At 39.8% G+C, this 16,856-nt stretch overlaps 1 protein-coding gene and 1 non-coding gene across 4 annotated transcripts in view; one reads left to right on the plus strand and one right to left on the minus strand.

The window, feature by feature from the left end:
- Positions 1-61, plus strand: LOC142455764 (U7 small nuclear RNA). Its single transcript, XR_012785901.1, has one exon. It is a non-coding gene; the product is annotated as a U7 small nuclear RNA (small nuclear RNA).
- Positions 1-15,515, minus strand: part of FZD3 (frizzled class receptor 3) — a 106,155-nt gene extending 90,640 nt beyond the window's left edge. For 2 of the 3 annotated variants that reach the window (XM_075556464.1, XM_075556462.1), the window contains exons 1-2: positions 15,389-15,515; positions 4,097-4,626 (exon numbers count right to left, since the gene is read on the minus strand). In XM_075556464.1, the coding sequence (XP_075412579.1) occupies positions 4,097-4,285 (189 nt within the window). In that variant the 5' untranslated portion in view covers positions 4,286-4,626; positions 15,389-15,515. Of the gene's footprint in view, positions 1-4,096; positions 4,627-5,280; positions 5,326-15,388 lie in introns of all 3 variants that reach the window. The other variant, XM_075556463.1, reaches the window with a different exon arrangement.
- Positions 15,516-16,856: the final 1,341 nt, after the last annotated feature.

Below are 16,856 nucleotides of genomic sequence, written 5' to 3' on the forward strand. Positions count from 1 at the left end.
TAGTGTTACAGCTCTTTTAGAATTTGTCTAGCAGGTTTTCTGTTTTATCCAGAACTCCCCCAACCCCCCTCACAAACAAAGATACCGAGCTCTATGTTTCCAATATCCTACTGCCACCTGCCATGCTTCCATTATAAGGAAACCTAACAGATCAGAAAGCCTTTGAGACTGGGAACGGAAAACAGTAAACGATATGAGCACAAACCATCCCAGGAGCCTTTCTTCTGATTGTCCTATCTACGTCTAGTTGCTCGGGGGAAACCTCAAGGGGCTTCGAAAGATTTGTGAGAAAATCCCATTATCTTTTAATCCCATCTTTCCAGGAACTTTTTGAAACCTCCCTCGTATGTTGAGCAGAAAAAGCACTCAAACAACCTCCTAAAACATTAAAGATTGCTCCTTTCTACATGCTAACTGAAATTAAAGAAGTGGGTGACAGGCAGCGAAAAATCCGCATCTGTATTCAGAGTACTTTAACTTCTCCAAGTTCTTTCCTATACGTGCCATTTATCTCACAGCCTCGTAAAGCGGACAAAGGAAAGCTTCACTTGCTAGAAAAGGTCACCGCCAAGAGGTCACAACGCTGCTTTGTGTCAGAATGCCAGTCCCTTGCCCTATTCTAGTGCTTTTCCCACTAAAACATTACAGTCCATTCTACTGGGTTTAATTATTCAATATAAGAGGGGATAGCAGCCCAGATCTCTTTGATTACCACTTAAGTCATAAATGCCTGATAAAGCGTGCTTCCGCACATACAATGTGTTGATGATTACTGCATGCTGGACAGCTCCCAAAAATTTACTTTACAGTTTTGGACAGCTCAGAATGGTCTAGGAAATTCAGACATGAGGAAAATGTTTTCTGTTAGAGGCCACCGATATTCAGGAGAGAAAAAGAATCATTGAGAACTCATGAAACTTTACCGCGTGTTTGTACATAGATTTGCATGTTTTGGAAAGTTGGAAAAGGGCAAAAAAAATTAGTAAGGACCCTCTTTTCTACTTTAATGGATTGACACTCTATTTACACTTGTATGAGTTGCACTAGAAATAAAGACTAGGAATCCTTTATACACAATGAGAGGGCATCCCATTGATTGTTTCTGGATTACATTTGAAATAGCCCCCTTAGCTTACTATTCATATACTATGCAACACTCATCACTATGTTTCAGGATAGGAATGCACTCAGACAGGCTTGAAGCGTAGGTCCACAGAAAGATGCTAAAACTGGGAAAGTTGCCTTCCAATTAATCCAGGCTCACCACGAACACTCAAATATGTGCTGGAATCCTTTACCCCAATGAGCTGCTCATGAAAGTTGGCAGACACATATCAAAGGGTCTCTGGTTCAATAGAGGGATAAAGGTGAAGGATGACATCGGCAGTTACAAGTCCTTGTGAGGACCTGAGAAGCCTTACTTTTTCTACCTGGAAGCATGTTGTGTTGTCTGGCTTGTTTCCACAACCTTTTGGTAGTACAGAAACATGACATCCTCAAATCGTGTCTGATGATTCTTTCAGTTGGTGGTATCGGTGCCCTGCGAGGACAGCCAAGCAACCCACAACTATCCCCAACACTGCTTTAAATCAGCAGAGTCTTCTCAGAAATTATGACCCACTTTAACACCTACCCTAAAAAGTCTGCAATTCAAAAAGGTGACCCCATTGCCAATGAACTCCAATAGACCTCATGGGCATCTTTGAGAAACGGTAGAGATACGCTCCCATGCCATCATTGTGAAAGTTCCATGAAGCTACCACCAGGGGTGCAAATTCATTTGGAGCAAATACATTTTCATTCTAATACTTTCAAGGATGGTTCAGACATAAGATTTGGAAGGGAATTGATATTTACAGCTTAGCGATTGCATGCCAGACTTTATACTAGCTATTTTATAAAAATCCTAATACCTTTCAAGCTCTGTTCATTATTACTGCCTTTAACTATGGTGCGAAAGGAGGGAACCCAAGGAAGTGGCTTATCTTAAAGTCTCATAGCTAATAAGTAGGTGGCCAAACCAAAACTTGAACCTAAGTCAGTACAAACATCTCTTTTTCAGTACAAACATCTTTATGACTTGCTTCTTACTATCTATTTGATTTCCAAAGGACTTATATGGTTTATAATGGTATTTCTACTTTATTTTTTGTCAGAAATTGATAGCTTTAATACACAGTAACTTCCATCATGTAGAACTAATGTACTACATAGAGTATATAGAACAGAAATAGATTTTCATGACAGTCTACAGCAAATTCCTCTCTTTACCAAGTAGATCTAAAATAGTCAGGGGAAGAGTAGAAATAATCTTTTGCTCAACCTTAAGAGCATTTTAAAATATTTGGAATGTATATAATACTTCCCCAACCCCACATTTCAAAATTTAGAAGCAATAATCTTGCTATAAGCTTTGTCAAGCTACTTTGATGACCTTCAGAGTTTTACTATAAAAATTAGAAAAAAAACAACTAAAACATATAGATCTTGATTTGCTAAAAGCACTTTAAAATGAATTAAAGACTAAAAGAACAAAATAACTTTCTAAATTATATATACTATGTAGGCACATTAGTATGAAAATATGTATCAGTAGTAAAGCTTATCACATACAGTTCACTTACTACGTGCCATTTACTTGATTCATGGGTTTTTACTTCCAACCATACCAAAAAACTATTAGATGTATTATAGCTCCAGTTTACACACAAAGGAAGAGTATCACCACAAGCACAAAGAACTTGCTCAAAGTAACAAAGCTAGAAAGTAGTGGAGCTAGAATTCAACCCTAGGTTTGTCCATAACCACTGCATCCTACCTCCTACTTCTCAGTACAGGGCCCTAGTGGTGCAACAGTTAAGCACTCAGCAGCTAGCCCAAAAGTCAGTGGTTGGAACCCATCAATGTGGCTCTGTGGGAATAAAGGCCCGGGGATCGGTTCCTGTAAAGATTAGAGTCTGGGAAACGCTACGAAGCAGTTCTACTCTGTCCTACAGAGTCATGAGTCAAAATCAACTTGATAACACACAACAATAGCAGTTCGCATACGATAAAGACATTCTGCCCACAATTCCTAAACCACTATAGATACACATATACTTACTTAAAGTCATCATTAACTATACACATTAATTTATCAGAGTTCATAAAATAAAATCATCAAATGAAGTGCCTGAGAATTGTCATCAGAAAAGTTCACATAAGGCATGGATTTTTACATAAAATCCTGAGCAGTCCACAACAGATAGGTTATCACTGCCACAAAAACTTTAAATTTTTCTACTGCCTGAAATTTAACATTTAAAAATTAATCTGAATAGGGCAAGACTTGGAAGTCATTTAAGAATTTAAGAAAAGGGGGAAGGGTGAGAAAGGAGGAACCATCAAAAGGCTGGATATGTAGCCCTACCCTTACCCCCAAGAGGGCCGGATAACAGAAATGTGGGTGAAAGGAGACAACGGACAGTGTAAGACACTGAAAAATAACAATATATAATTGACCAAGGAGTCACAAGGGAGGGAGAGTAAGGGAAAGAGGGGGAAAAGAGGAGCTTATAGCAAGGGTTCAAGTAGAAAATATTTTGGAAATGATGAAGGCAACATATGTACAAATATGCTTGATACAATTCATGTATGGAATGTTCTAAGAGCCCCCAGTAAAAAGACTTAAAATTTTTAAAGAAAATTCAATCACTATAAACCATGAGCCTAAAAGTTGAACAAAATAACTAATTTTTTCAATCACATTAGATTCTTAAGGATGGAATTGTAGATATTTTGCACTTTATCTAAAGTTTTTAATTAGTCAAATTATGAAGTATAAATACATTATCATTTGAACAATTCTAAATTCCTAAATGGCTATAGTTCCCATGTTCCAGTGGTTGAAATTTATTTCTAAAATAAGAATAACATTTCCCAAACATGAATTTTTTAATCTATCAAAGTCTGAATCTAAACATATAATTTTTCAGTGTTTAAGATAAAACTTTCAAAATGAAAGAGAACATATTTTTCCTGTTATCAGGCATGTTTGTTAACAGGGCAAGATGAAAGAAATTTCCAAAAATATGTCAAAAAACAGATCTAGCCTTACCTCCATTGCTAGAGCTGCTGTCTGTTGGTCATAATGATTCAGAAGATTAGGCATGAAGGTGGTGTTATAAGGCAAATCTTGGCACATTCTCAGAGTAATAGGTTCACAAGAAAACAAACTGTGCCCACCTATGTGCTCCACAAACATAGTCAAGGGCCAAAGATAAAAGCCGATCCAACTCATAGCCATTCTTCCAGAATCTGAATGAGATTCAAATGATTAGGCCTACTCAATATTTTTAGATCTTTGTACACCTGCAGGTCTCAGCTTGAAAGTACTTCTTATGGATCTTACTGTTGAGTTCTTCAAACAGTTCGATATTCTTTGCACCGTCAGAGCTTTGTTAGGTTGGTCTCACAAAAGGCATTTGTTTTTGGTTGCACAATGTGGAAAAATGACATCATCTTGTTTCTTCTTTCCATTTTATTACATAGGGCACTTTTGGCCAACATATCAAGTTGATTAACCACATTCCCAAACAACAGATTCCATCGTAGGTGAAGAGCTATTTCTTCTTTTGATTAAAATACCTGAAAAATATTTTAAAAATAGAGATTAGTCATGTCTTGTCCAATAGTAAATGTATTTAATATTAAGCTCTATGATGAAAGAGAGCATAGTGATGTAATAGATATATAAATTCTTCATAATAATATCGATTTCTGGAATCCTTGGGTGGCATACACTGTTAATGTACTTAGTTGCTAACCCAAAATCTGGAGATTCAGTCTACCCAGTGGAGCTTTGGAAGTGGGGTCAGGTGATTTACTACTAAAAATTCATCTGCTGAAAACTCAGTGGTGCATATACTCATAGGATATAATTATACTCACATGAAACATATGGAGCCTAGCTATACTCATACACAGATGAGGTCCTGAGTCAGAATTGACTTGATGGCAACCATTTTAAAAAGGTCTTCTAATTTATCACGTATGCTATAGATATACTTAAACAATCCTTGCGTGGCATTTAAAAGCAAATTGAATTTTTTTCTCGGATGTTTATACATGTTACATAGCAGGTCATTTAACTTATTTTTGACGGCAATTTTTCAAAATCTGATCCATTTTGTAAAAATCTTATGTTGTTAACATAAATTTTGAGTGATATTTGTAACACCTAAAACTTAAATTATTAAATTTAAAATTCATTAGGTTTTAATCATTAATAGTGAATTTTACCTGAATTGATTTGGCAGAAGGCATCTGTGATACCTGGAAACAAGTCTAAAAATAAAAGGATACAGAATCAAACCTCTTGCTTAAATGTAAATATATTCTCTGAATCCAGAATTTGTTTTTCCTTCAAACAATCCCAATATCACCTCTCTCACAAGGGTGAGCATGAATTCTAAGATAAAGTATAAAAAAGTACTTTATAAATGGTACGGCAGGATCAAACACGAGAGTTTAATTATTTAATTAGGATGATACACAGGCTACCTCTGTGAACCAATGTTGAGCTGACAAGAGGTTCTAAAAGTTAATATAGGAAATTTCTCTATGATTACATCATCATTTTAGACAGTGCAAAGACAGTACAATAGATTCAGTCCCTGAATCAGAAATAATCTGATCAACAAATGACTATTATACATAATCAGGATGGACAGAGGATGGAAATCATACCTAAAAACATCATGACGTACAAGCAAAAATAGAAATGACCGTATAAACTTGTGTATAAGCTGAGTTTTTTCAGCACATTTTTTATGCAGTTTCTGTGGTAAAATTAGGTGCCCCGGCCGACATTCGGGTCGGCTTATGCTCAAGTATACGTTACTCCAAATTAGTTTCCAGGGAGATTTAGAATCTCATCTCTGACTTGCCTCTAGATCTCCAGGAGAGAGAATACATTTAAGTCTTGATTGAGATGGGGAGGTTGTCAGTAGAGTGGAATAAGACAGGTTTGGTGTGAAAAAATATATGCTCTAAGTCAGTATTTCCCAAAGTAGGCAAACCACCCCCTACAGACACTGGGGTGACCCAAAGGGGCTGTAAAAGTGGATTCCTATAGTTTATCCTGGATTATGAACTGTAATTAAAAAAAAGTTACTAACTGCCAGGGAATGAATGCTGAGTAATTTTTTCTGACGAAGAGGCAGTAGGTCAAATATGTTTGGGATCCTATCACCTGAACTACCATGTATACTATGATTTGGTTTAATGATGATTACAAATTTGCTTTTATTTTGTTTCGTACGCACTCTATGTTTTTATGTTTCTTGTGGAGAACCTAGGTTGGGGAAAACAAGAAATTCTGTTTCAGAAATTCTTAAGAGATCTAAGTTAGAAAAAACTCAAACTCACTGCCATAGAGTCAATGCTGATTCACAATGACTATAGAAACGGGTAGAACTGTCCCAGCGAGTTTTTAAGACAGTAACTCTTCAAGAGAGTAGAAAGCCCCATTGTGTTCCGGTGGAGTGGCTAGTGGTTTTGCACTGCTGTCCTGTGGATCGCAACTCCTTATAAGTTAGATGTTTATGTGCCATCAAGTCAGCAGTGACCCATAATGACCCTATGCACAACAAAACAAAGCACTGCATGGTACTGTACCATCCTCACAACTGTTGGTATGCCTAAGCCCACTGATGAAGCCACTGTGTCAATCCATCTCATTGGAGACCTTCTTCCTCTTTTCCGCCATCCCTCCACTTTACCGAACATGATGTCCTTCTCCAGGGACTGGTCTCTCCTGACAATATGTCCAAAATATTAAGAAGACTTGCCATCCTTGCCTCTCTAATGAGCACAGTGTCTTTACTTCTTCCAACATAAATCAGTTTGTCCTTTTACAGTCCATGGTACTTTCAATATTCTTCCCCAACACAATTCACATGCCTCAATTCTTCTAGGCTTCCTTATTCAATGTCCAACTCTCACATGCACATGATGCCATGGAGGATACCATGGCTTGGATCAGGCGCACCTTTGCCCTCACAGTAACATCCTTGCTCTTCAATACTCTAAAGAGGTTTTGTGTAGCAGATTTACCTAATGCAATACGTCTTTTGATCTTGTTGACTACTGCTTCCATGAGCATTGGGCAGAATCCTTAGCAACTTCAACCTTTTCACTTACTACTCAAATACTAGGACCCATAGCAGACTTTGGAGTAGAGCTGTTTAGCTGGTGAATTAAACTGTCTGCTCTGCACTGAATTAAACTGTGAATTAAACTGTCTGCTCTGCACTGGCTATCAGTGAATTGGAACTGCATCTCAAATTTTAGTAAGTAGGTGGATTTATTGGGGGAAAGTATAATAGTAGCTGAATTCCTTCAGTTTCTCTCAAGTGCATGATCTTGAGTGATAGATGCAAAGTCTTGCCTTTGAATTCGGAGCATTACATTTATGAGAAATCCCTATCCAATAAATTGGATTTGCAGGTTCTAGATTTCTTCACATTCTTTAGTACCCAACCTACCATATTTTCTCTCCTCCAAGTTGTTCTCAAAATGTAAGATCAGCCTATCACTCACTGCTACTGAGTCAATTCTAACTTACTGCAACCCTAAAAACATAGTCATTGATATTTAAGTTGAGTTGCTATGCAGCACATTAACAGTTATGCATAATGTTTGTATGGATCAAATAACTGCTAATGGCTTTTTTTGATTACATTAAAACAGCTATGTAAATTCTGTCTTTATAGTTTATTGCTTATGCAGGTTGTTCTTCTGCTTGCAACTAAAAAAAAAAAAATTAAAGGGAACATCGCTCCCTTCTGAATATATGTATAATAGCACCAAGAATTCCATGTCAATTCATCTCTTTTCAAGAAGTTGAAGGTTTCAAATTTATAGTCAAAGAGCAGTGCCATACAACAAAAGAAGAAACAGTAATGAATGCATCACGGGTTTTTAAACCACATGAAACATACCCTTACATTTCTCCCTACTACCATTATTTTACCAAATCTCCTCTAGATTGCCCCTTATGCCTCATTTGGAAGGGATGCTTCCAATCCCCTTTTAAAGGGGCTTCTTTTGAGCACTATAACGTTCAAACGATCATAAATCAAAACATTTTTAGAAATTCTATGATGTCAAACTGTAGGAAAATATGCAGTATATCAAGTTTGCAAGTTATAATTATGAAAAAAGGAGAAAAGAGAGAAATGCAGTGAGGAAAAACAAAAAGGCAAAGATCTTAAAAGTATTTTGAGACCTCCAGAAGGACATTTTAATACATAGCTGATATATGGATCTTGTCACTAGGTCTTTTTGAGATTTGAATCTCTAGAGAATGACCTACATTCTAACAATTATTTTTGGCTACTGTTATAACTGGTCCATAAATCATGTTTGAGAAGTAATATTCTATAATGAAATAATTAAGAAAAGCAATTGTATTTTTATAATTGTATGTGAATAATAAGTAGTACAGAAAATTGTTTTCATTAAAAAGAAAAGCACATAAATAATAATACTTTAATCGAATGGGCAAAAGATAAAAAACACGCAAAACAAAAGAAATACAGAAAGCCACCAAACAGAAGAAAAGATGTTCCCCTTTACTAATGTAAAAAGTGCAACATATTTGTCAATCTAATGGCCCAAAACGACAATCATAGAATATAATGTAGGAGAAGGTGTGGGAGAAAGAACTCTTTCAAATACTGAGTGAGAATGTGAACCAATACTTTTAAAAATGACTATATCAAAAGTCCTTAAAATATACACTATTTAACTCACCAAATCTGCTCTATAATTTATTCTAAGAAACTAAACATTCAAGCACACATCCTGCATAACCAAAATGTTAAGCATCTTGTAACAAAAAAACTGGAAACCACCTAAAAATCTACCAATATGGGATCATGGTATACCCACATGTTGAGACATTATATAAACTCACACCAAACCCAAACTCACGGCCACTGAGTTGACTCAGACTCAAAGGAACCCTATAGGACACCACAGTACAAGTGTCCCTCTGGGTTTCTAAGACTGTACATCTTTTTTGTTGTTGTTATAAAAGAGTTTTATATAAAGGGTAAGGGTACATTAAGAAAGTATCCTAATCCAGTCCAGTACAAACCCCTAAGTCCAACATCAATCTACAAAGTCCTCCTCCATCTCACAAAACACGCAATGACACCAACTGCATGAGGAAAGCCAAATCAGTGAGTGTGTAAGCATCTCAGCGCTGGCCGAAGTCTCCACGCAGCTGCGCCAGCACCCAGGGCTGCATCAAGGTAGGTCTATGTGACTTCTCCTCAGGGATGTCCCGCAGGAAGTGAGCCTTGCCAGCTGAGGCAGAGAACTAGCTAAGGCAGCCGTACACTGGTCTGACCATCAGAGAGAAAGAGACCAGACAGGTGAGGCTCGCCAAGCCACATATCTCTTCAATTAATCCCACATTTACTCACTGGCCAGGTTGGCACAATAAACCTTACCCATCACACTATGTAATATATGCAACAAAAATATACATATACTATATATATGTATGAATACTGTATGTTTAGATTACAGAGGATATGTGAGGGTACCCCCAAAAAACCCAAAATATTTGTTTTAATAGCTATGATTTAAATTTTTAAAAATCATTTTATTGGGGGAAGACTGTAAATCTTTATGGAGTAGAGAATCTTATGCTTTCTCCCACATAGCAGCTGGTGGTTTTGAACTGCTGGGTTTGCAGTTAGCAGCCCAGAGCGTAGCCTACTGCTACCAGGGTTCCAATGAGCTATGATTTAGTCACTAAAAATGACGATACACCTATATTTACTATTTATAATTTTTAAAGAAATTTATAAAACGGTATTGTATGCATATATAGTCAATCCTGAAGTAAATACTATACTTTTATTTTTTTAGTTTTCATTATTATTGCCTTTTATTATCAGCATCTTTATAAATGCAATCTTTGTCTTTGTGAGTTATTACATATAAGTATCTATGAGTGAACATCTGAGACTGATAGAATCAGCAAATTACTTGCTGCAACACTGTATGCAGTACATGTTACTAATGACAAGATATACAAAAGACAAACAGATGGTCCTAAAGGAAATTCATGGTACTTCAAATATGTCCTAAGTCAAGGGCATATTCTTGTACATATGTTTGTCATAAAAATATGTGTGTAGAATATAACAAAACTATTTCAACTATTTAAAATCTTTTTAATATTGTAGATGTTTTAAGGGATTTTATAAAAGAACATAGAGTACATTATTTTGTATATGAAATAATTACACTCTACTAAATCTATAAATCTGTGCTGACTAGTGGACAAGGATAAATACTAGTTGAATGACTAATTTATTGGCTGCTAGTTAAGCAACAAGCTAAGGGATGCACTACTGATCTACTGTAGGTGGTTAAAAAAGGCAACAATAACAAAAATGATGCTCAACATAGTACGAGTCAAAATGATTTTCAATGCTGAAAAATAAGAACACCACCAGCTGAGTCAAATGGCATGCACATTTTAAAAACTTGTTATATATTCAAAATCACTGTTCATAATATAATGACTTAACTCTCTGCTTCCATCAGGCTCGTGTGAGTCTAATTCTTCCTTGGGGAGGCTGATTCAAGTTCTAAAACTGAGGAGTAGAGAAAAGTTTCTGAACACAAAAATATCCTATCAGAAAACAGCAACTCGTTACATAAAGGCTAGTGACAGACTTTTGGGGAGTTTAGATGAGGTGGGTTTTTGCTGCTGTTGTGGTTGAGCACTGAGCTGCGATCCTGAGATTAGCAGTTCAAAACCAACAAAGGCTCTTCAGGAGAAAGGCAAGGTTTTCTATTCCAGTAAAGATTTACAGCAGGAAACTTGTCCTATATAACGGCGCTATGAATCAGACTTGACTCGATGGCAGTGAGTTTGGTTTTTAGACTCTTATTGATATTCCCATATTTCTTACTATAAGAATCTTGTAGTATCTCAACTGAATAACGGGACCTGGTGGTTAATATAACTGGAGGGAGCAGCTTCACGGGCTATTTCTCAAAACAAACAAAAAATCCTCTCATATCCTAGGGGAAAAGAAGTACACGTGTACTTCTTTACAGAACAACATAAAAAACTAGGGAAAATGATTTCAGATTAAGTTACCTGATTATCATTTCCTCACAAAACCAGAGACTATATGCATACTTTTAAACCATTCTATATTTTATGAGTGTAAACATCAAGAATCCCCAAGTATTATGTATCAGCTTTCTTTTCATTATAACAAATAAAAACTCAGAATAAGCAGAGCATTTGTCCTGTTTTGGCAGGGTAGGGGTGGAGGGGTAGGGGTAGGGTGGATTGTCTTCCCAAGCTGGCTGGGAAGTTAGACCCACAGAACCCCAGAGAAGCAAAGGGGGTGGCAAATGCAAACAGGAAAGCTGGTGGAATCCCAGAACAATAAATAGAAGGAGGTCCTAAGAGCCATCCAGAGGGTCCTAAAACAAATGATTGTGCTCAGCAATTTTTTTTTCAATTCCCTGTCTCTATAGAATGTGGATATTTCATCTTTCTTGCGATCTATTTAATTTTCTTGGTACTTTTAAAATACAGGCAACATTCTTCATTTCCAGTTCTGAAATACCATTTAAGGGCTCCTCAAAGTAAATCTAGGCTCCACAGTGACTATGTCAGGGCAGGAGGAAAGCCTTTGTCTTTCTTTCAAGAATGCACTGCAAGGATTAGTAAGGACTACCTCTGAATAAGGAGCCTGGGAAGCTAAATAAGAGAGTTCTTCCTCTTAAGGAAATTATAGACTTGTTAGAGAAATAAATGTATACTCAGAATATACTTACTCTCAATGTTACTTTCACCTTCCTAAAGACCATGTGATCTTTGGCCTTTTGTTTCCCATATCTTATTTTAAAAATGAATTCATACTAAAAAATATTACCTCTTGCTGCTAAAGGAAAGTTTATATAAAAATCACACATTCATAAGGTAGAGTTCCTATTAATTTCAGAGAATCCCTTTTATGATACTCCCTACTTACCATCCTAATTTTTAAAAGTCCACAAATAACTTAAAACAGGAAAAATAAATGCATCCTGATTCAAAATTACAATGAAATGGTAGGCTTCAAAATTCAAGTCCGTTTTATAAATTATAATGTACTTTAAAAACTAAAATAGGCAGATAGCTTTTTAAAAAATGAACTGATGATGAAATTGGTGAGATTTTTTTTAATTAAGGCTGAAATTCCAGTACAGTTTCCCTTCCCAATTAAAATCTGCTCATTAGAAAATTTCCTAATATCAAGTCCTTATTTTTTTCCCTTTCCCTGTTTTGTAATGCTTTAACTTCAGAATTCTTTCAATAAATTTGATGTGGGGAACTAGGGTCTTGTTTATTTGTTTGAAGGCCATTTGCCTTGTTATATTCATCTCAACCTTAATTTGCAGTGCATTCCCTGAATACACCAATTCTGTCAGTAGTTCTCAGCAGAATCAATGGAAAGCAAAATGAAGGAATTAATTTTTGATAAAACAATTTTTAAACTCTCTCCCCTAGCCAGAGAGGTATTGTTACTGTTGGAACATGTACCCCATCTTATAAAAATGCCACCACTAAAAACCTCCATTTCTTACTTCAAGACTGCTCACACCTTTCCCAGTCTACACTGATTTTCCCTACATGTATTTTCCAAACTATTCCTTTTATCTGCAGTATTGTCCTAATTTTAGACAGTTTCAGCTTTAAGCATCCGTAACTCTAAAGCTCTGAGAGTTAAATAATAAAATAACTTGAGCCCAACACTTCTCACTTCCACAAACAAAGATATACTTTTGTTTAGAATTGTTTCCTACCAAATGTCACTCAAGGAAAATAAATTCAACAGCACTTTAACATCAGTAAACTAATGCAGTTAAAAAAAAACTTATGGGCACAAATCTTACAGTTTTACTAGCAAAGTAATATGGAATTTAAATCGAGTAGATATTTCTTCCTTATGTCAAGTGGGAAACAGAACTATTGTGAACAAAACCTTCCTTTTTCCCAATGATAAGGAATTCACATTGTACTTTACAAAAAAGAATGTGCATTCGTGCTACTGCATTCCCCTCAAATGTCCCCCCACCCCCTGGCCCTGTCAAATATCTCACTCATGGAACAAAGACTCAAGAAAAACCTACCGAAGTGCTCAAAGCACAAAATATGGCAGCGTAGCTAAAGACAGGAATGAAGAAACAAGAGTTCAGATCTGGCGTCTTTCATTGATGGGATACTTAAAGATTTAGGAGGGCTGGAGATTGTATAGGTGCCTAGCGGCTCAGCTGCTAACCAAAGGCTGCATGATTCCAGAAAGAAAATGTGGTAGTCTGCCCTGGAAACCCTATGGGCAGTTCTACTCTGTCCTATGGGGTATGAGTTGGCTTCAAGAACTCAACAGTGGGTTAGATTTGGTTTTGGTTTGGAGGTAGAAGATGCTAGTTTCTGAGACGATAAATCTTTATGGGTACAGATAGCTTCATCTTTCTCCCCAAGAATGGATGGTGGGTTTGAACTGCCAACCTGACCATTAGCAGTCCAAGCCCTTAGAGTACCATCAGGGGTCCTTGGGTAGGATGTAAGGTCTTATTAATAGCTGAGTTATTTTTCTAGCTTAAAAGCATTTGGGATGGGAAAGTATGGTAGTTCACTAGAAACTGGGTGGCCAAGCCAAGCTGTGACACCTCTTTCCTACCCCCAACTAAATCTTTCTACCTTTACATTGTGCTTTGGAAGTGGAAGGGATTGATTTTCTTTGGCTTTAGTTTACTCTCCACCCCAACCTCACCCTCACTCTCCTGGGAAAAATAAGGTATTGATTTGATTTGTTTAAGAGTAAAGACGGAAAGCATAATACTCACAACTTCCATCAAGTCCATTCTGACTTGTCTGGTGCGTTTGAATCACTGATCTTTCAGGTAGCAGCCCGGCGCTGAGCCCACCAGTCACCTGAGTGCTATGGAAAGCATTATCTTCCGTTGGAATTGCTTCTTAACAGAACTAGGGAAGAGTCTCGGCTCCTCACAGGCTATAGTGTGAAAAGAGCTATCAGAGCAAGGCAGAAGGGAGGTACGTAGCCAATGTCAGGTCTTTGTTTCCTTGTTCTTCTGGTATTGGCTTTGCCAAGTAACCCAATTCCCATAAATAGACATTACAGTTCTATCAAAGCCAATGTTAGTCTATTCTTGTTGGGATACTTTCACATAGCAGTCAATAATGATGCTGCTCTGCTCTACATTGAGGGGCGGGGGGGGGGCAAAATTAGAAAATTTTCATTTTCTACCGGGCAAAACAAACAAATTGGACTTCTTGTATGAGGTAGATATTTTCAAACTTTAAGTCTACTCTCGATGTCCCTAACGTAACAGAATGTAGCTTTTGTTCCTTCAATTAACAACAAACAAAAAAACACCTTCTTTCCCTTAGAGAAATTTTAAAAATGTTAAAGGCCCTGGAAAGATTTTAAATTCGCTTGAAATGACAGACTTACTAAACATGTCAACAGCGCCTATGTTTCACGAGGCATCTATTAATTATGCAACAGTGCCCCCCCCCCACCCTCCCAGCCCCTCCGCCCGCCCCCCAAGACTGACACACGGATAAGGAGAGATCACCGGAGGAGCAGCTGGAGGAGATGCACTTGGGAGCGAGCAACAGACTTTGCAGACGGATGAGATGGAGGGAGCAACTTTTATGCGGTGGAAATGAAAGGGTCAGCCCGGATGGCACAATGCCATCTGAGAATGGGACCCCGTCCACTGCGTGCCCTCCGCTGGCCCGGCGGCGCCGGGGACCTGGGCGCATTGTCCTCTTCCCTCCTGCCGCCGCGTCCTCCCACACACGCTCCCCGCCGGCGGGGTGCGCCGCACACCCCCGCGTTTCTCGAGCCGAGCGAGCGAGCGAGCGAGCGGGGCTCGAGATCCATCCACCTTCCGCGGCCGGTGTCTGGGGTCGGCGGCGGAGGCGGGGGAGCCGAGGTGCACACTCGCACAGGTTGCCCGGCGCGGGTTCAGAAGCGGGTGGGGGGCTAATCACCGCTGAGGGCATCTCCCCGCCGCGCCCCTTAACCGCACCCGCGGCCCCCTCGCAGCCCCTGGCCCGCACGTCGCTCGGAAGCAGCCTCTCGCACCGCCGGCCCCAGCCCGGAGCTGGAGGCTTTTGTTTTGGCCGCGACGAGAAGAACGATCCCAGAGGAGGAGGCGCGGGGGCTGCTGGTGGCTCCTCCGCACAGGGTTAGGCAGAGCAGCAGGCGGCGGCGCCTCCTCGTTCCGCACACTTACACCTCCCTTTTCCCGCTCCCCGAAACCTGGGGTCGCGCGCTGCGGTGCTCACCTCAGACCCCGGAGGCCGGACTCGAGGGCGGCCGCAGCGCCAGCCCGGGGCGACCAGCCGTCCCCCAGGTAAACCGAGCAGTCGCGGAGCGCCAGCGCGCGCCTCAGCTCCCGCGAGCGCCGGGGGCGCGCGGCCCGGGGAGAGCGCGCGCGCGCGCACGCACGACCGACGCAGGCGCTCTGCGCACGCGCCACGGAGCGCACCCATTTTGAGCCCAGCTGCGCGGAGCTCGACGGGCTGGCTCCGTTGTTTCCCGCTGCGCGCCCACGGTCGTGCTTTCGGCTGCCCGGCCCCCGCGCAGTTGTTGCCAGGTCTCGAAGCGCTTTCTCTAAAATGCAGTTGGTAGAGCACTTTATCCCCGCTGAAACGGCGGCGACGGCCGATCCGCCGGGACTGATGCCATTGCCAGACGCCTGAAACCTGTTTGGGGGACAAGTGTGCGGACCCCGGAACCCCGGGGCTGGAGATGGCCAAGGCGGGTTACCGGGCGGTACCGGTGAAACTGGGTGCAGGACAGGTAGAGAACCAAGTCACTGCCGAACTCGGCGCTAAGACGACATAGCAGCTAGGGTCCTTGCCCGGACCGGTTTGTATGCTTGCGGAGCACTCCGTAAATAAACAAGCGGAGCTTGGGGCTTTTGTTAGTAGCGCGTCTCCTTAAGGAGCGTCTCACTCCTTAGGGAATAGCTCCCCACCCCCATTTTTTTCCTACACCAGCGATTTTAGAGTTGGAAAAAATCCAAGATCATCTAAATCCAACTTCTCATTTTCTCAAACAAGGAAAAAAACACCCAGAAACGACTTGCCCAAAAGCCACGCAACGTGTCAATGACAACCTGGCAGGATCTGGATTCATTCAAAGCGAAGGCGGTTTTATTTTTTATTTTACTGCCCTGTTTTACCCCTTTCTTTCTCGTCGTTTTCTTCCTTCTTCAACCTAAAGTTCACTGGCATCAGGTCATTCTCGTTGATACATAGGACTGACAGTAATGCAAGTCCTTACTGATGTCAGGTAAACCGTGTTCTACGAAGCTAGTGCCACAGCTTCTGAGGGTGAGCAAGGAGGCAGAGAGAGCGAGGGAGAGAGAGAGAAACATTGGTGTGCCTGTTGTAGTCATTTCCAGATCCCATGTGCCAGCGAAACCCAAAGATGTGTAATTCACACATCGTTCTAACCCAACTAAAAATTATCAGGCATAGAACATCACATCCGTCACATCAGGACATGGGATGTTGTAGAAATTAGCACCAAATTTTTCAGCATGGTTACATCTTCCAAATGTAATAAAGAGTGGAAGCATTCCACAAACATATAAATTATAACACCATGAAAAAAGACCACCTAGCAGTCGATAAGGTATGTATGATGGGAAACCATGTGTACATCCTAAAAGCATAAAGGTAGGTGAAGGATACACACCAGTTTCCTAAGAATGGTTCATTGGAGAGAGGAGAGACGAATGAGATC

The sequence above is a fragment of the Tenrec ecaudatus genome, chromosome 8 (genome assembly GCF_050624435.1).
Source record: "Tenrec ecaudatus isolate mTenEca1 chromosome 8, mTenEca1.hap1, whole genome shotgun sequence".
Classification (NCBI taxonomy): Eukaryota; Metazoa; Chordata; class Mammalia; order Afrosoricida; family Tenrecidae; genus Tenrec; species Tenrec ecaudatus.